This window comes from Lutra lutra, chromosome 4 (genome assembly GCF_902655055.1).
Source record: "Lutra lutra chromosome 4, mLutLut1.2, whole genome shotgun sequence".
In the NCBI taxonomy this organism is placed as follows: Eukaryota; Metazoa; Chordata; class Mammalia; order Carnivora; family Mustelidae; genus Lutra; species Lutra lutra.
In genome coordinates this window covers 180,141,572-180,161,291 of record NC_062281.1, presented here as the reverse complement: position 1 = coordinate 180,161,291, position 19,720 = coordinate 180,141,572, and the positions used below count along the sequence as shown (strand labels likewise).

The following is a 19,720-nucleotide window of genomic DNA, read 5'->3' as shown; positions in this document are numbered from 1 at the left end:
AGAGACAGCATCCCTTCTGACCCAATTCATGTTATAGATGAAAACCAAGGTCATAGAAGGACAGTGACCAGCCCCAGGCCACACAGTGGCAGGCCCAGAAATGGAATCCAAATGAAAGGAAAAATCAGTATTACTGTTTCTGACTTTATTTGAAATTTTGCTATTTCCTCCTCCATGGGCTTTTTTTTTTTTTTTTTTTTGCATTAATTTTGACTAAAAAAAAAAAAAAATACTGCCTGAAATATTAACTTGATTACTGAGTTTTCAGTGCCCCCTTACATTTTGTGCTTGAGGTGAGCGCCTCACTTGCCTCCCCCTGGCCCTGCTCCAGCCCAGGGATGCTGCCAGGGGGGTGTGAGCCCTGAAGCCGGAGCTGTACTTTTTTTTACCTCCTCGATGCACAGAGTTCCTACTCCAGTCTCTGGGTCGTACTGACCGTCCGGTGTCTCTCTCTTCTGGAAGAACCACTGGAAGCGGGTTTCCTTCTTGGTGTTGGTCGCCTGAGGGGCGATCAACGAAGAGGGCGATCAATGAAGAGAGACTCCCTCACGTTTTCTCACATTTTTAAGTAAAAACTCATCAGCTCTTTTTTTCCTCCCACAAACCTGATTCTCTCCCACCCCCATACTCACTCTTAGCTAATTCCTTCCTAGATCTCCGCTAGTCCTTCCTCACACCCTATCTCCTCTTCTGGTTCCGCATTCTGGATTTTCACTAATGGTGTTCCCTCCGCCTTTTGCTCACTTCCCTACTCCATTTGTCCTTGTAAGTCCCTATGCATCTTAAGGAAGCAAGGAAGATGTCACCTCCTCCAAGAGGCCTTCCTTGAAGCACCCCAGAGTGCCTCAATCATCATTAACTGATTTCCTGCACGTGCTGCATCACAGCAGGAGACATGCTGTTTTCTAAGGATCCTGCCTCAGACCCCTGGGCTCGGAGAGGCCCAAGGAGACCCCACTTCTTCGTCTTTGTATGTCCAGGGCCTTGGGGAGTGCTTGGGGATTCCCGGAGAGCACTCTCCCCTGCCCTTCCTGCCCTTCCCCAGTCGTCTGTAGAGGCTGCAGAGTGATGAGAAGGAGCCCCAGCTTTGGAGTCAGACCGATGGCGTTAAAACCGTGCTCTAGACTCTTCCCGCTTGGGTGTGGTCTTGAGCTCTTTCTCTACTTGTTTTCCGGATCCATGCCCATCTCACAGACGATCGCGAGGCGGATGAATCCCGAGCACAGGGTCTGGGAAGGCTACTAATAAACGTCAGGGAGTCCCCCTCAATCTATACACCCCTCACTTGTTTCCAGATGCCCACGCCCCACAGAACCCCTTTGCCGGAGCAGCGGGGAGATCTGGCTGGAGGCTGATCCAAACCACACTAATTCGGCTCCGTGGGCTCTTGCGGGGGTGGGGGGGCGTAAATTTTGTTTCCCAGTTAAATGTGGTCTCCCTGGGGCTACTTCTCCTCCGGGTCAGCCAAGCACAGGAACTCGGGAAGGTGGGCAAGGACAGCCACCGGGACGAGCCACCGGGACGAGCCACACGCGCCCCGCCCTGGGCCAGGGGGCGGGGCTGGAGGCGGGGGCGGGGGCGGGGATTTGCCTTGCAGGTCAGCAGCACTTGGCAGTCCTCGGTGACCTTCCACTGCAAGGGCTCCACGAAATGCGGACCTGGGAGCGCAGAACAAACACGCTCACCGTCAGGGCGCCACCTGGTGGCCAGGTGGGGGGCAGCTAGTGATTACAGGCCCCTCAGACTCGGCCCCCACCATGGCAGGGACTGCGGCGACGCAAGTGGGGTGCGTAGGGCGCGACATTTAAGGAGGTGTTACTCTCAGGGTTGGATCGACTCTCGGGGGTGTCGCTCTCTGTTTTGTTCTTGCACGGGGACAGAAGTGGATTGCATTGCAGTGGCTCCCTCTGGGACCCGGCGGAGCTGAGGGATGGATTAGCCCACCTGTCCAGCACCCAGCAGGTCCCCAGCACGGAACACTGGCCTCTTTTGAACTCCCCCGCCAGCAATTCTTACCCTGTTTTCTCTTCCAGTCTCTTCTTTGAGCCTCTGCTTTCCTCAGAAGTTTGTCAAAATCTGTGAACACAGAGGAGCGAACTGGCCTGAGTGGGAGGCGCGCAGGTCCGGAGAGGGGCAGCGGGAGGGACAGAAGGCCCCGGGCCAGAGAGCGGAGGGCTGAGGTCTGGCATGTGGGGGTTGGGCAGTGGGCGTGGCTGACCGTCATCCACCAGCGCTAGGGTGATCTGGTTTTTGGCTTTTCCATCCTGGAGCTGGGCGGTGTACGACCCTTTGTCATCCTCCGACAGGTTCTGGATGATCACTTCCACCAGGCCCTTCTCTCGGACAAAATTGATTTTGCGGTTCTGGGGAGAATAAACCCGGCGAATCTTTTTTGCCCTTTTCCTGTCCCAGGGGATTTGTGCTGTGGGGCACAAATCAGAGTGTACTTGGACTTGGGGGGTGGTATGTGCAGAGTGACAAGCCTTCTGAGGCGCGGGCAGAGTCCTGGGAACACCTGTGGGGCCCAGCAGGCACAGGAAAGAGTCTTGGGTGCTTGAATTAATTGCAATGAATAATAAACCCCTGCCCCCCACAGTGCCACAGTGCCACATTCTCTACTTCTTTCTACAAATCCCCATAAACGTATGAAGGATAATATGAAAAATGCCTGTGAACTTGCTCCCCAGAACTAACACTCACTTACATTTTGTTGTGTTCTAACAGTTTTTAAAAATTTTATTTTCCACATTTAGGATTGTATTCCCTCTGGATTTATTTGTATGTATGATTTGAGGGAGGCAGCTAGGTTTATTTTATTCTTCTGTAGGGACGACCAATAGTCCCAATGCTGTGCATGGCAGACCGCAGACTTGGTCACACATCCTCTACTGTGTGCCAAAATCATGATTAATCTTTACGCAGAACTTTTGGATCAGTTTTCTCATTTGCTTCTTCTGATTCTGGGACAACCCACTATCACTGTACAGATACAGAAACTGAGGCACAAAGAGGTGAAGGGCACACAGCCCACAGGAGGTGGGTAGGAGTCCCGAGCTCCCTTTTCTCTTTCGGAACCAGTGCCCCTCTCTGTAACACATATCCTCTGATGGTAACTTTGCCACCCAGAGATGGAATGTTCAAGTAACCAGATGTCATGATTGAATCTCTCATGAAATCGAAATCGCCATGTTTGTAAAAACATGATTGGTTATGGGCAGTTCATGGCTCAGTCTAATACAACCTACACACATGATTCTGCCCTCCCCCCCAGGAAAGCAATGTAATACCACAACTGTCAAATGAAGAAGAAATAAAAGCCAAATAAAATGTATTTCAATAGTAGCTGCTCAGACATAATTTCACTCATGTGCGCTGCTTTATAATGAACTGGTTTGAATTTAAGGGAAGTTAAGTAAAGCAAGAAGGTCAAAGTGATTTGTATGAGAAGTAGAGGAAAATGAATGAAAAAGCATAAGTAAAGTGGCTTATAGGAAAAAGTCTCTGTTTGGTGTGTATTAAAACTGTGCAGGAGCACCTGGGTGGCTCAGTCAGTGGAGCGTCTACCTTCTGCTCAGGTCATGATCTCAGGGTCCTGGAATCGAGCCCCACCTCGGGCTCCCTGCTCAGCGGGGAGTCTTCTCTCTCTCCCTCTGCCCCTTCCCACAGATTGTGCTCTCTCTGTCTCTCTCTCTCTCAAATAAATAAAAATAAAATCTTTAAAAAACCCGCAAACTATGCAGAAGTCCTTTGTATTTATATTACCAGGTTAGGGTCTAGGCTTAGATAATTATGAGCATGAATGTAGGTTTTTAATCTTAAGAATGTCTGGTGGGGCATTCAACAGTGGTGTGTCGGGGGGCATGGGGATTCTTTATCTGTGGGAGAGTCCCTTGCATTGGCGGGCATCTAGCCAGGAGCCTCCCCCACCACCAAAGGCCAGGTGTCCCCACCCTCACGCCATCCCTAGCCAAAGCATGTGGCTGTTTCTGAAATGTCCACTAGGGGCCGGTGCTGGGCTGTGGCGAACCACCGCCCCTAGAGGCCACGTCCCGCGCAGCGGAACCTCCCAGAAGCAGTCTGAACCCCCAGTTACCGGCGAGCTGAAGATCTCCTTCTCATTGAAGATGAGATGCAGCTCAGCGGCTGGAGATAATTTTTCTACTTCCAGCCACAGCCGCACCTCTCCTTGTTCAAGGATGTCGACGTTCCAGCCCGAGATGAGCTTGATCGCTGGGAGGCAGAGGACACGGAGGGGGTGGGTGGGGCACCGGTCTCCCCTCCGCACTCCCAACCAGCCCCACCTTGAGCACACCCTGGGCATTTAAAGGGCAAAGTGCCTGAGGCATCTGAAGGCCTTGCGGCTCACTCATGTTGCACTGATTTATAATGACCTGGTTTGAATTTAAGAGAAGTAAAGCAAGAAGATCAAGAGCTATTTTGCACAAGAAGAACGGCGAAGTAGAGGTTTAAAGAATCCAAAATCTGAACTACTAAGGGGCCAGTGATAATGATTATAAGGAGACAAAACACTGTCCCCGCCCTGCCCGCCACCCCTTTCCCACTCACGGTCCGCTGACTCCCTGGACCCCTGACCCTCCAGCCCCATGACTCTTCTGTCCTCTGCCCCTCAGCTAGGTTCTGGCTCTTGGCCCCATTCAGCTCTGCTCCGGACACCCCAGTGGGCCCAGCTTACTTGGGTTTCTGATCTCATGGCTCAACTTCTTCAGCTTGCCCAATTCTGGGACAGGAAGGAACAAGGGGAAAAAAAACAAACAGACCAAAAACAGAGAATGAAATGCCTGAGCAGTGGGGTCCATGCAGGCCATCCCAAGAGACTGCCCCCCACCGCCTCAACCGGGAGTCACTTGCTACACAGGGGGTGATGGTGAGCACTGTGGGGCTTGGCCCTGGGGCACTGACGGGGATCGGGGGATGTTGCTGCGGGACACCCTGAGATCAAGGGCCACCTCCTCCGAGAAGTGGGTGCCCACCAGGGCCAGGCACCACATTACCTCACTTGTCCTCACACAACGCTGTGGGGCGAGCCCTATTGTCCACCACCACCCCCGCTCCAGCCTCACTGGTTCCTGAGCCTCAGCGCTCACCCACCGTACTCTGCTGTCCCATCTGCTGTCCCTTCTTGGAGGGTCTAGCCCCCGCCCTGAGCACTTAAGTCTACAAGTCTCTAGAGCAGCTCGGTGGCGTGCTGTCTCTTCGCTTACTGCCTCTTTGGTTTGGGTTTGCAGATTTGTCTCTTCTGCTAAGCTGAGCTCTGGACCTCCGGGAGTGTCTGCACATGGCACATAGTAGGTGCTCAATAAATATGTGTTGATGGGGGCTCAGCCGTTAAGTGTCTGCCTTGGGCTCGGGTCATGATCCCACAGTACTGGGATTGAGCCAGTATCAGGCTCCTTGCTTGGCAGGAAGCCTCCTCCTCTCTTTCCCACTCCCCCTGCTTGTGTTCCCTCTCTCTCTGTGTGTCTCTCTCTCTGTCAAGTAAATAAATAAAATCTTTAAAAATATATGTGTTGATAGAAGAATTGACAAGGGTAGAGCCCATACTTCATTTTCCCTTATAAACCCCAGCATCCTTAGTATGAGTCTGGACTCGTGGCAAGTAAAAACAAAATAAAACAAAACCCAAAACGTATCCTGTGTGTGGACGGCTTTGATGTGCCTAGAACATTGTATTTGAGTAACAAAACCACGGGGGTTATGACCTCCCATTACAGATGAGCAAACTGATGTCCAGAGAGGTGATATAACTTGCTCAGGATAAGAAAGCCAGAGAACGATGGAACTGGAATTGGACCCTGAGCCTGTCTTCTGTTTCTTCACAAAGTTGGAGGGTCTCTTAAGCAATCATCAGGGAAGGCCCTGGGTGGTCCCCCAGGGACTCTGGAGACAGCAGAGCGTGAGTCTCGTCACTCCTCAGTACTGGTTTCGGTTCTGCTTAAATCATCAAACGTGGATGACCCTTGAGTCGCAGCATCTACTCTCCGGTTTGCCACAGTCCCCACTGCTCCCTGTTGTCATCCTTGCTGCTCAGACCAGCTGCCATCTGCAATTTATCCTGACACTGCACTGTTGTATTTCTGGGGCTCCAAAGGAAGGGGAAAGGATCCTGGTCCCCTTGCTTTTATAGGAAGTAGAAAAAGGAAGGAGAGACCTGAAGGACGTGAACTCCACCAAGCGGGGATTTTTGACAGTTGACCCCCTCCCCTGGTGTAATGCCCAGTGCCTAGGACGGTATCTGGCTTAGGGTAGTGCTCAGTGAATCCTGATTAACTGCCTGGCTGGCTGAACGGGTGGGTGAGGGCCTACTTCTCTGGAAATCACTGCTTTATTAATTTTTGTTGCTTCTCGCCAGCTTCTGTGGCCATTTGCGTCTGGGACTCTCAATCAAAGCCTCTCTGGGGAGGTGGTAGTAGAACAGAGGCATTACCTTCCTCCGTCAGTGTGTGGCTGGCTGAGATGTCTTCATCGGCATCGGTGACCACGACGGAGTAGGTGCCCAAGTCCTCAAGGCCAGGGTCTTTCAGGATGACCTTGGATCTGGCAGACAGAGGAGAGTAGAGCCTCAGGGAGGCGCCTTGTGCACTGGAGGCCTGGGAGCTGGGGGCCCCGCACCCCAGCCACAGCTCCGGCCATGCTAGGCAGCAGGGATGGTTGCCTCCTTGCATCCCCGTGGGAAGCCCTACCCAGGGCAGCTCTGGCTTGGCCCCTTCAGTGGCCCCAGGCTCTCTTCTTACTGGCTGCACTGCCCAGTCTCTCCCCCTAAACCCCCAGGACTCCAGTCATTGTCTGGACAGGGCTGAAGCCAGAGCTGCTGAGGGTGGGGGAGTAAGACATGGGGCAGCTGACATCTGGTCCCAGACCCCTTCTTTTACAGATGAGAGTGCTGGGCCCAGACAACTTTCAGGAGCAAGTCACCATTTGCAAGTGTCCAGGCTAGAGACCAAGGGCTTCGTGTTTCCCTGGAAACACAGGTGCAAAGGCACATAGCATTCCTTGCAGAAGGAGAATCGCTAGTGAATGTTGTCCTTTCTGCCCTTAAATTCACTGTCCCCTCCTTGCTCCCTCAGGTGGTATGTGGCATCCTTGGTGAGGGACCGGACAGCCCCTGGCAGGCGCGTTATCCGTGAGTTCCGCCAGGTGGTCTCACCCATGAGCTTCTGCAGACTCACCTGCGGACCAGTTAGACCACCCCCTCTCCCCTCACTTACTTGTTAGCCTTCTCCTCGATCTTGACCCTCTGGGGATCTGGTGGGCCCTTGTAGTCCTTGGACCACTGAAACTCTGCTGAATCAGGGGCCTCCGGAGCTTCGAAAGCCAAGTAGATAAGGCCTTCTTCATCCACACCAACCTTGATCTCTCGGGCATCTGAGGGCAGGATTCAAGGGCGGGGGCCAGGAGATATTTAGAAGTGACAAACCAGGTCATACACCTTCCATGGCTGCCATCGCTAATCCCCATCCCCTTGCCATGGTCTTCAAGACCTTGTGATCAGCTTCTTCTCAACTCAAACATCACACCTCCTCAGGGATGCCCTCCCTGACTGCTCTGGCTAAAGTAAGACCCACCCCGCCATACCACCCTGTTCATTTCCTTTATAGCTTACTAGCCTCTTGGATCATCACCTTCATGTCATTATTTCTCTGCTTCCTGTCCATCCTGCCCCTCCCCCAAGCTTGAGCAGGCGCCTTGCTTTCTCGTCACTTCTGTGTCCCCCAAGATTTGTTGAATGAGTGAATAAGTAAAAGAATGGAAAGACAATGTGCTTTATAGTTTGCAGAGTTGAGTGATTCCGTCACGGACCAGCCGTGTGACTAGATCACTCAAATTCAGAGCTTCAGAAAAATCAGTTCTAAGGTGGGGGTGATGATCCCTCACGCAGGGGCTTGTGGGGAGGCCCAGGGCCCTGTGAGGATCTGCCTTAGCACCTGGTGTGTGTGGTAGGAGAGGACCTCAGGAATTGTGACTGCAAGAGAGACAAAGCCTCACGGGGCATCTGGAATGCAGCTGGGTATTATTTTAAACATCGAGGAAGAGCTGTGTGAATGTATGAGTACAGCGTATGGAAGAAGGGAGAAAGCAGTGCTCGTATCTTGGGATCCCAGAGAAAGAAATGGGAGTGGGGCATGAGGGAGAAACAGGCAAGAAGGAAAGTCAGAGCTGGGTGACATGTGGTGGGGGGCAGCAGGACCTGGTCCCCTCCTGCTATAGAACCATATGCTCCTCCCGACCCTCCTCTGACCTCCACCTGTCCTAGGTGGCACAGCCCGGCCCTATGGGGCTAGCACCTCTGCCCATCCCTACCTGGCTTGTCTTCCAGGAGTATGGGGTCGGTGGGCATGGATGGTTGTCCTGGACCTGCCGAATTTACAGCCTGAACTTGGAACACGTAACTCTTCCCTGGCTGCAAGTCAGAGATCTGGGGGAGGTGGAGGGGTGGGCAAGTGTGAGCACAGAGGACAAAGAAGACCAGACCTTTCTCCAGCCATGGCTTTGGGCTGGAGGGAGCCCCTCCCTCCTGGGACTCAGCAGGGAGCAGGCTGCCCCGGGGTGCACTCCCTGGTCCCAGGTCCCAGTTTGTAGTGGGTCCCTGCATGGGTATTACCTCCCACCTCCGTGGGCCCTGGAATTCTACCCGCTCAACTCATCACCTGCCTCTCCACAAGAAGACACTCTCCCTTCCTGTGCCCCAACTCTCTCTCCTCCATCCATCACCCCAGAGAGAAGCCGGGGGACCATCTCTGACATCTTTTTCTGGAGCCCTATACATCTAATCAGTGAGTTCACATTTTATTCCCCTAACATGTCTTGAACATGACTTCTCTCCGTGTCCCAGCCATGGCCCCGATCCAGGCTTCATTTCTCCTCACCTGATTAGTCCAGCAGTTTCCTAAATGCTGTCCCTGACTCTAGGCCCTTCTTCCCAGTCAACCTTTCCTTCTGCCAATTTTTCTAAGACGCCGGTCTGTGTTGAAACCTTTCAGTGGCCTTCAGGGTAAAGTTCAGATTTTGCAGTTTAGTCCCTGAAGTCTTCCTAATCAGGCCTTAGCCTCCTGTGTTCTTCCTCTCTGGGGGTCCCCTTTACTCCATGGCTCCCTCCAGATGCCCATGTTCATCTCATCTGTTTCCCCTTTCATAGCTCCCTGCCTTTGTCCTTGCTGAGCCCTCTCCCTGGAATGCCCTCCCTTCTTTCTCGGTCTAGCCAACGCCAACTTGTCTTTGCCTGCTCAGCTCAGGTAGATCCGAGGATTCCAGGAAGGGCCTCTTATCTTCCTCCATGGAACTTCCAGAATCCCGTTGGACCCCCTCAGTGGTACAGTGCACAGTCTGGTAATTGCCTGTTACCCTAAAGACCAAGACTTATTTAATTCTTTCTGTCTAAGACTTGGTTCCAGACCAGGTGCTAAGTTGGTGTCAAGAGGCGTTTCGTAAATGACCGAGTGAATGCCAGTCAACGACCCGCACTGCAGAAATGGGCCAAGTAACAGAGGCTCACCCAGCCCTGGCCTGGGCTAACCTATGTGGGAGGCAGAGGGACCGTCCATCTCACAGGGCTCTCTTGGGCCAGCTGCCCCGGGGCTGGCTGATTTAACCGCAGGGAGCCTGGCCCCATGGGGCAGAAACCACAGAGTCTTAGAGCATCCCCCTGGCTAAGGCTTGTTTTCCCTGCTTCTGTTTTAGGTGGGTTTACTGTTATTTTTTTTGAAATGAAAGATTTTTTTCCCCCAATATAAAAGACATACACAATCGTTGGGAAAATATTAAAGCAATAAAGAATATAAAAGGAAGGGTTATAGCCTCCCTGGCAGCCCCCTCCCCCCAGAGGTGGCCAGAAATAACAATTTTGTAAAGATCCGTTTAGACTTTGAAATGCACATAAGCCGTGAGAAACGTGGAGTGCACACTGTTTGTTAGTATCTTCTTTCCGCATTATTTTGGGCGTCTCGAACTTGCCTTCTTTCCTCTTTGGTGCTCACTGATGGGATGCACATGTGTGGTCTTGAAAACCCCTCACCCTCCCGCCCGCTGGGAAAACACCTCATCAAGTGAGCTGGAGAAGACATTTCCCCTTTCCCTAGAGCTCCAGAAAACAAAATCCAATCCACATCACAGAACTGTCCCCCGCACCGTTCCTCAAACACAGGCGAGCCCTGAGTCAGGCTGGCTGCAGAGCTGGGCGCTGGGTGTGCGGCAGTCGGGGTGGGGTGGAATGGGGTGGGTGGTGGTGGGGTGCGTGGGCGGGGCGGCCCCCCAGGAACCCGGAGGTCTGGATTCTCACTGATGGTCTAAAGTAGTGATTTGTGTCCGCTAGGAACACTGCAGTCGACACTTACTTTGTTTTCCGGCGTGGACAATTTCTGTGAGTTAGTGGAAGTTAAAACGACCATCCCAGGTGAATAACACCGATGATTCTGCTAAATTTCTTATTTATCCCTAGAGTTGAGAGTTTCTCATGTAAATTAAGAAATAGCTATCTGCGTAAATGTTCGTTAATATATGAAATATATATGTAGCATGTTTTCTAACATGAGTAGCCTACTTGTATTCTGATTTTTTTCTTAGCCACCTATGATGGATATATTTTCATGTCAAAACATACCTGCAGGTCCAACCCATTGTCCTTAAAATACCATAGTCTTGATACTACTGAGCACAGGATTCCGTCTGAAGGATACACTGATTTATTTAAGCGAAGCCCCTACGGATGGACATTTAAATTGTTTCCAACTTTTGCCTTGATAAATAATGCTGCAGTGAGCATCTTTGCCCTTAGATCTTTGCCCATTTGCTTAATTCTTTCCCTACAGTCCAATCCCAGAAGCAGAATTCCTTGCTCAGGGGAGATGCATGTCCAATGCTGACCTACCTGGCTGATGGGGGTTTAGGGAGGAGTCTGCCCAGCCTGGAGCAGGTTAAGACAAGCAGCCATCCAGCCAGCCCGACTGTCAATTTACTGCGTGACCCTGGGTGGGGTCCTTCCCCTCTCTGGTCCTTCGCTGACGTTAAGTGAGGGCAGCCATCTCTGAGGGTCATGCTGGCTCTGATGTTCTGTAATCCTGCCATGTCCAGTGGCAGGGAAGGCTCAGGGGGTGTCAGGGGGTGAAGGGGCACGGACTCACCCTCAGGTGGGTGCCAGAGATGAGGTCTGGGGTGACCGGCTTCCATTCTTCACAGCCTTCCTCTTGGACACTGATGCAGTAGCCCGTGACGGGCCCGGCCCCGGTGTACAGTGGGGGCTCCCACTTCAGCATCAGGGAGGTGGCCCGCACCTCGAACGCCTGCACATCATATGGGGGACCTGTGGGAGATGGGGCAGAGGAGGAGTGGGCCAGCCAGAGAGGTGGGCAGCGAGCTGGGTGGTCAGTCACCAACCCTTGTCAGTCTGTCAGTTACAACCGGGCCGGGAAGTGCCTGTTCTGGGCACGGCAGGGACCTGGCAGGTCTTGGCTTCATGACAAAGCTTGGTCTTGACCTGGGCCTGAGATAGGGTTAACTCTTCAAAACGGGCTCTGCCTCACTTTTTCCAGAAGTATCCGTGATCTTCCTCTTCCCTATCCCAGGGGGCCGTAACCCTCCTAACACCTTTGCTTTCTCAGTGATCAGTGTAGGGGCAAAGGCGTGACCTCACTGGGCTCCGTGCCCCAGCTCCACCTTCTCAGGCTATGGGGACTCTAGGCAAGTTATTTGGCCCCTATGTTCCTGTCTCCTCATCTGCAAAGTAGGGATAATAATAGTTCTTAAAATCCAGTGCTGTTATGAGCATTGATGGCAAAACTTGTGGAATCTGTGGTACATGGTAAGTACCCGACAAATATCAATTGTTCATAATTATTGTCTCAAGCATCCCATCTACTAATGATCTGCCATTTGCTTGAAAAAACCAGCACCGAGCTGAGCAGAATGATGGAAAGTTGTGATCCTTCCTTCCTAGGGGAGGTGAGGGCTCATTTGGGGAAAAGCTAACAGGGTTGTGGGAGTGGTGTGCAGGGTGAGGGTCACCCTAGCAGTGTGCCCTTGGGGTTTGACATTGGTCTGTGGCCAGAGCCAGAGCTCCAATGGCGTGTTGAGCTAGGAGATAATTATTGCTGAGGTTACAGAGCCAGTAGATGGCCAAAGTCACGTGTCCTCTAAGGCAGGGTTAAGACTGTCTGTGTCAGAGGATATGGGGTCTCTTGGTGGAAAGGGCCAGTGACCTGAGGTCTGGGACCAACAGAAAGCTCAATGGTGCTCATCTCACTGGTTAGACTTGGGGCAGGGATGGGGCGGGGGCAGGTGCTGGACCTCTCACCTGGTTGGGGCATCGTCCACTCTTTGCACTCAAACAGGCTGCTGGGCGCCGACAGCTCACCAACCCCTGCCCAGTTTGCTGCCCGGGCACGGAACTCATAGAAGTGGCCTTCACGAAGGTTACTGACCTTGAAGAACAGAAACAGACGGTGAAAACCAGGGCTGGGACCAAAGGGGAAAGAGGTACGGTGGCAGGGGAGATATCAGAGCAGGAAGTCCAGGGGGCCTTAAATGAGATCAGTTATGTGACTCTGCACTTGAGAATTAGCCAGATTATCTGGCTCAGGGAACCTGAGGCCTCTCTTGGCTTTAGGAACTCCAATAGTGACCTCGGGTCTCCACCTGCCCCGGCCAGTGGCCCATTCCAGGCTTACCTTGCAGACCCGGGTGGGAATGGGCTGCTGGTTGACTGGGTGCCAGTCCAGCTCCTCTGAGTCATGCTGGTCCAGGAAGTAGCCCAGGATCTTGCCACCTCCACAACGTTTGGGGGGCTTCCACCCAATGACCATATCATTCTTCCCACAGTTCAGGAGCATGAAATCGTATGGGGCAGATGGCGTGGCTGTGGGGAGGAAGTAGGTGAGGACTGCTGTTTCCTGGGGGTGGCCGGATGGGGCAGGGGGTCCCCAGGGAGCCAATAAGCACCCCCAGTGGATGCCCACCCCTGCTCGGGGTGGGGGTACTCGCTTAGCCAGGGGCATTTGCTGGTAACCTTGACTCTGTTCCCTACAGGACACCTGGGGCCAGAGCTGATCAGATATCGTCCTATGATCTCAGGCCATTGTCCTTTCCTCCCAAAGGAAAGGGGGAGGTCAGGATCTGCTCTAGATCCCCTCAGAAGACATACGGTCCCTTGGCCTCTGGGGTTACACCCTCCAAGAGTGTATAAGCCCTGCTCTCTGCCCAGAGATCTATAAGACCCTGCTCTCTGCCCAGCCCGGGGCTGCCCCCAAGAGACTTGCAGGCTGCACCTGCCCTTCGGACTTACCCAGAGCCTGCTTGACCCTGATGGGTTCAGTGGCAGGTGAGCTCTCGCCTACCCCAGCCTCGCTGACTGATCTGATGCAAAACTCGTACTCCTTCCCCGTCCTTAGCCCGGGAACTGTAAACCTAGAAGAGACATGGGCAAGCTTTCAGGGAAGGCCAAACAGGTTGCAGACATCCCTGAACTTTCTAGAACAACTTGTGGGATAAGTGGCCCCTAGCACTGGGATTTGAGGGTTTGGGACTAGCTCTTACCTAAAGATATGGGCCCTTGCCCCCACAGTGATGCCCGCATCCTAGAGTGTGATGTTCTTAAGATGTGAAAGGCTGGTGGAAGGTGATCAAAAGGTACAAACTTCCAGCTCTAAGAGAAATCAGTACTCGGGGTGTAATATACACCACAGCGACCACAGTTAACCCCACCGTGTGATAGACGAGAAAGCTGTTAGAGAGTAGATCCTAAAAGTCCTCATCACAAGGAGAAATAATCTCTTTCTTTAAAAAAAAAAAAAGATTTTATTTATTAATTTGAAAGAGGGACACTTGGGTGGCTCAGTCGGTTAAAAGTCTGCCTTCGGCTCAGGTCATGATCCCAGAGTCCTGGGAATGAGGCCCGCATCGGGCTCCCTGCTCAGCGGGGAGCCTGCTTCTCCCTCTCCCACTGCTGCTTCCCCTGCTTTTGCACTCGCTCTCTCTGGCATATAAATAAATAAAATCATTTTTAAAAATCTAATTTGAGAGAGAGTGAACAAGAGAAAAAATACAAGTGGGGTGAGGGGCAGAGGGAGAAGCAAACTCCCCACTGAGCAGGAATTGATCCCAGAACCCTGGGATCACAACCTGAGCGGAAGGCAGGCACTTAACCAACTGAGCCACCCGCAGGCCCCTCTTTCTTTCTTTTCTTTTTATTGTATCTATATGAGATGACGGATGTTGACTAAGCCTCTGGTGGTCATTATTTCGTAATATCTGTAAATCAGACCATCATGCTATCCACCTTGAACTCACACAGTCATGGCCCAGGGAGCCAACCCCAGATCTGTGCCACCTGGCGCATCTCCAGGACTTTGGGCCTCATCCCTGAAACACGACAGTGGCCCTTATTCCGAGTGCTGTGATTCTAAAGCCTGGCGTCCTTTCCAAGGCCCCCAAGGAGAACTGGCAACCAGAGACCTACATCCAGATATGCTCTGGTTTAGAGAAAAATGTCCTCATCCTGTCCCCTCTTGATGAAACCCAAACGGCAGACCCCTTTCTCTCTTCTCCCTTGTCAACAGCGTCCTGCAGCAAATCTGGCCCTACAGGGAGCTTCTCCCAGCCAGGCGTCCCTGACGAGACCCGAGGACCGAAATCAAGTGCTGATGGCTGACAGAAAAACTAGTTCCCTGCTCAGGGACATGCACTCCAATGGGGAACATGCCTCAGTAAGACGGACGAAGCACCAAGGGGACAAGGCTCAGGGAGGACCTGAACGGTGAGGCCAGGGGTGACTCCCTAGAGACTGGCCCCTGTGGACCTCAGAAGGTGACGATGACAGCAGTGACTGCAGCCACGTGCGCGCATCTAGCCACGGCTCGTCCTGTCATCCACGTAAACTCGGGCTCTCGTCACAACACCCCTGTTTTGGAGATGAGGTTGAAGATGAATGTTGGAATGTTGGGGGTGGATCTCGAGGGATCAAACTGTCCATTTCTTCATTTTACAGGTGGGGAGGGGCTCCCCCAGAAGGAAAGAGGCGAGCCGAGAGCACACAGCCCATTAGGAACAGAGTCGGGACCGCAGCCCAGGCCTCCTGAATCCCAGCGCAGAGCCTGCCCTTCTGTTACTCATCCATTCAGACATTCGGATGCTGTCTGAGCACCTCCAGTGAGAGCCCGGTGCTGTGGGGCCGGCCATAGGGCAGGGAACCGGACCCCCACAGCCCCATGGGGCTCCTTTGATGCCTTCACACAGGCAGCACTCCCCGGCTGTGGTGGTTGCCTCTATCCAACCATGACACATGTGACCAACGGCAGGCACGCACAAGTTCTCTAGACATTCCAGAGGAGCCCGTGCCCCCTCCCCCCACACTGTGTGTGATAAGTGTCCAAGACATGCCACTCTCTTCCAGTGACTCCCTCATGGAAGCACACGAAATGCAAGCTGGGGGGAGATGTTCTATTGACAACCTGGTCAAATCTGTCCGAATCTGTAAAAACTTTGATGATTCTCCAACTTGGGATCTTTAGCAATAACAAGTTGTGAGTGACCCCTCACAGCTGACCATGAGACACCAACGACTTGTGGGGTTCAAGGTCCTGTCCCTTTTTCTGGGTCAGATAGTCAAGGGGCTCCTGGCCAAGGGGGACCCAGCTGACTGTGCTCAGGGCTCAGCCAGCCGGCTGATGGAAAGGTGGGGAGAGCCCTCGCCACCCAAGCCCTTGACCCTACAGAGCCTCAAAACGTGAGCCCAGAAGCCCCGCGGTTCACTACCTACAAGGACCAGGGGCTTGTGAGGCGGGAGCTTCAGTGGGGAGGAGAGTGTGGTCCTACCCAGCTGAAAGCGGGGGCTCTATGGCTCCCCCAGGCTTGGGGAGGCAAATGTCAGTGCAAGAGCCCCAGGCAAGGGAGGGGTGCAGGCAGAGCCTGAACCCTGGCCTCCGTGGCCGCATCCTCTGCCTCTCTCTGTCTCTAAGCTCCAGGACGGACGAGACTCAGTCCATCTCCTCTAGAGACAGCATGCCCTCAGCCAGTGTGTGCCAAAGACAAGGTCGTCCTGGCCAAGTCCCAGTGTCTCCATGACTAGCTAAGGGAGTCTGGGCAAGTTACTTAAGTGCTCTATGCCTCCGTCTGAGAAGAACTCAGAACAGTGCCCAGCAGCACACTGCTAACGGCAGGTGTGGGCAGTCCTTGCGGGAGGGGTGGGGCAAACTCACTTGCAGCCCTGGATGGGCTTGTTGTTCACTGTTTGCCACTCAGATGATCCCGCCTCCCGGGAGTAGATGTAATAACCCAGGAGATCTGGGGCGTCTTTCAAGGGCTCCCAGGTCAGGGATACAGATGTCTGCGTGTCTCGGAACGCTTGAACTTGAGCTGGAGGAGGGAGAGTAGCTAAAAAACAGAAACGTGGGCTGTGTGAGGATGCTGGCCTAACAAACTGGGGAGGGGAGGGGAGTGGGGAACGGCTGGGAGAACCCCCCCAACCCCTGCAATCCAGGGAGCGGGGATGGAGGTGGCAGTCATGACCTGGGAGCCTCGAAGGGGGGGTGCCCTTCCTGGGCCCTGTTAGTCACAAGTCCTCTCCCCTCTCACCTCCAAATATCTCCACTTCCTCACGAAAGCCTCCATTCATTCATCTTCAGTCTCTGTCCCTTTCCCCTCCCCGGCCACTCTTTTTGGCTTTTTTGGTGTTTTCCCATTTTTGTATAATAATCTTACTTTTCTCATACAAGTAAACGCTTTTTCTTTTTTGTTCCCTTCCCTCCCATTCCCCCCCCCCTTCTTCTCTTCTTTCTTTTACTGACGTGTACTAGAACTTTGCCCTAAAACTTCCTTGTGCTTCAGAGACTATGATCACACATTCAATCATAAACCGCTCAGAGGTCAGACCCTGAATTATGGCTAAATGTTAACTGGGCCAGAATCAAAGGAAAACATCACTTGCTCACCAACCCGTTCATATTTGCTATGACTGTATATATGTATATATATATACACAAACACAAATACACATATAATACATATGTATATACGTACACACACACATATTTTTCCTATATTATTGGAACAGAGCAAATCTAGGACTTTGCTCTCTCCCCCAGATGGACCCCGAAGCCCACCAGGCTCCCCTGGGCTCGGTAGTACTGCAGCTGGGCTCCTTAAAGGGCCAGTCTCAGTCGTGACAGCTGCAGGGAACCTTCTGATCTGATCTTATCAAGACTCAAAGAGCCCCAGAATCCGGAGGCCTCAGGAGAGGGAGGGGCCCCGGAGTGGGGACCAGGATGGAGCTGCACCTGGGAGACTCAGAGATGGAGGTGGGAGCCATAACCAAGCCTTGGGAACAACATATTTGGTAGCTGAGGACAGCAAGGTTTGTGGGTAGGCAATGACTTGCCCAGGTCCACACAGTGTGGCTACTGAGAGGCGTCCTGCCTGGGGAGCCAGAGCTTGGGGTGGGACAGCGTTAGACCTGAGGGACCCCCTCCCGCTCACACTTGGCTCCTCGCTGGACCAGCCGGATTCTGCAACATGTGAATTGTTGAGCTGGAAAAAAAAATCCCCGAACTCTCATGAGCTCCCTACTCAGAGAGATGCGATTCCTGGTGTTCTGAAACTTGACAGGCCTGAGATCACATCGCTTTGCCATTTCAAGATGGGAAGAAGGGGTTAGGGACAGGGAAATGAGCATGGCTTTGTCCCTGCAGGCGGTGGGGCCCCGGCCCTGGAGGCTGACAGCCTGGCCTGGCCTGGCCTAGCCCCCATCTCTGGCATCGCATCAGTACCTGGCTTCCCCCTCAAGGCGATGGGCTCGCTGGGCTCCGAGGGATCGCTCATGCCATACTGGTTTATGGCTCGCACTTTGAAGACATACGACTTCCCTTTCTCCAGATCCAAAAGGGCGAACCTTGGGGATTTCACAGGAGTGTCTGTGTGGATGGCCTCCCAGGTGCCACTACCTATGACTGACTGTGACAAAGGAGAGAAACGTGCATTGGTGAAGCAGCTGCCTGGGCCGGGGCTCTGTGCTGGGGGCTCTCATTCACTTCTGACCCCCGGCCCTGGCTGCCTCTGAACACCGAGCTCTGGACCCTTCTGCCTCCTCCACATCTCTGCCCGGTGCCTACCGAGCATCTCACATCTGCCATGTCTGGAACTTCACTCTGGATCTTCTCCCCAAATCACCCACATTTGGTTAATGAGTCACCTATCCAGTGGCTCAGGCCAAAAAAATCCTTGAAGGCATCCTGGACTCCTTCCCTCTGTCCCTCCCACCCCAAATAGGCAAATCCACTTGACCCCACCTTCAGAATTCATCCAGAATCCCACCCTGGCTTACCACCCTGATGCCCTTGCTACAACTTTGATCCAAGCCACCATCATCTTTTACCGGAGCTACATCACTCTTTTCTCCAAATGATGGTCGGAAGGATCCCTTCACAACACAAGTCAGATCACTGTCCCCAGCTGCCCAAAACCACCATCTCCCTTAGAGCCAAAGCATCTCCGTGGCCTGACCCCTGCTACCTGTCTGGTCACATTCACTCCCTCTTTGCCCTGTGCCTCCCTGCTATTCCTGATGGCGCCTTGCTTACCCCTTTGCCGGGGATGTTCTTCCCTGCAGAAATCTCTGGTGGGCTCCTCCTTTCCTTTAGGTTTTTATTCAAAACTCACCTTCTCAGGGAGAACTCCCAGCCTTTAATCTAAAATGTCAGCCACCCCTTCCCTCAACACTTCAAACCCCTTCCCTGCTTTTAGTCTTTTGCCTTTGTGCCTACAACTAGCTAAGGATTTTCCTGATTTATCTCCTTTACCATCAGTCCCCACACCCCTGACTCGAAGCTCAGCTCCATGAGGCAAGGGTTTGCCTGTTTTATCCACTGCCACGTGCCCAGGGCTGGGAAGAGCCCTGGCACATGGGAGGTGCTCAGTTTATGTTTGGGGGACCCATAAATGAGAAAAGGAATGAATTCTCATGATAACCTTGAAGGGGGTATTAATTTCCCCGCCAGTGAGAAAACTTGTGCTCAGGGAGTTTAAGCCCCTTGGCTGAAAGTCATGCATCTAATAACTGGTGTATTCGGTATTTAAGCCCAGGTGTGGGTGTCCCCAAACCTGTTCACTCTCCCCAGCATAAGGGACCCAAAAGGTAGCCACAAATCCTGCATCTCTGGGCAGATAGAGGGTGACGAGCTGAGGGCAGTGCAGGTGCCAGGAAAGACCCAGAAGCACTGGGGGAACTCGCTGACCCCGCCATGCACCCCATCTCCCTGCCTGCCGTGCTTTCCCCTCCCAAGGCCCACCGACCTGCCAGGAGTCCAGAACTCAGCTTGGCCACACACACACACACACACACACACACCCACAATAAAACCAGCAGACATTGCTGAGCACCTCCTATGTGCCAGGTTCTCTATTCTAAGTCCATAGGTGCCTTACTTGGTCCTTGTATTGGCTCTATGGGGTGTGTATGGTTATTATCTCTCTTTTACAGAAGAGGAAACTGAGGCACAGAGAGACTCCATAACTTGCCCAAGGTCACACAGCTAGTAAGTAACAGAAACAAGATTTGAACTCTCCCCCCCAACCACCGTGAGTGTGCCAAAGGAGGCCCGTATGAACAACCAGAGGTAGAGACTCCTCCCTGGGACTTTCACTAACCCTGTACTGTCCACCTGCTGTGTGCCAGGCCCTGTGCTGGGCACGGTGAGTAATGAGAAGCAAACCTCGTCTCTTC

General features: G+C 52.9%; 1 protein-coding gene across 3 annotated transcripts in view; it reads right to left on the bottom strand.

The window, feature by feature from the left end:
- Positions 1-19,720, bottom strand: part of MYOM3 (myomesin 3) — a 46,867-nt gene that overhangs the window by 7,473 nt on the left and 19,674 nt on the right. For all 3 annotated transcript variants that reach the window (XM_047726585.1, XM_047726586.1, XM_047726587.1), the window contains 15 exons: positions 17,769-17,952; positions 16,203-16,377; positions 13,292-13,413; positions 12,678-12,865; positions 12,305-12,431; positions 11,136-11,314; positions 8,320-8,434; positions 7,227-7,383; positions 6,446-6,555; positions 4,694-4,738; positions 4,094-4,230; positions 2,219-2,363; positions 2,017-2,076; positions 1,591-1,658; positions 390-500 (listed from right to left, as the gene is read on the bottom strand). In XM_047726585.1, the coding sequence (XP_047582541.1) occupies positions 390-500; positions 1,591-1,658; positions 2,017-2,076; positions 2,219-2,363; positions 4,094-4,230; positions 4,694-4,738; positions 6,446-6,555; positions 7,227-7,383; positions 8,320-8,434; positions 11,136-11,314; positions 12,305-12,431; positions 12,678-12,865; positions 13,292-13,413; positions 16,203-16,377; positions 17,769-17,952 (1,923 nt within the window). The remainder of the gene's footprint in view (positions 1-389; positions 501-1,590; positions 1,659-2,016; positions 2,077-2,218; positions 2,364-4,093; positions 4,231-4,693; positions 4,739-6,445; positions 6,556-7,226; positions 7,384-8,319; positions 8,435-11,135; positions 11,315-12,304; positions 12,432-12,677; positions 12,866-13,291; positions 13,414-16,202; positions 16,378-17,768; positions 17,953-19,720) is intronic.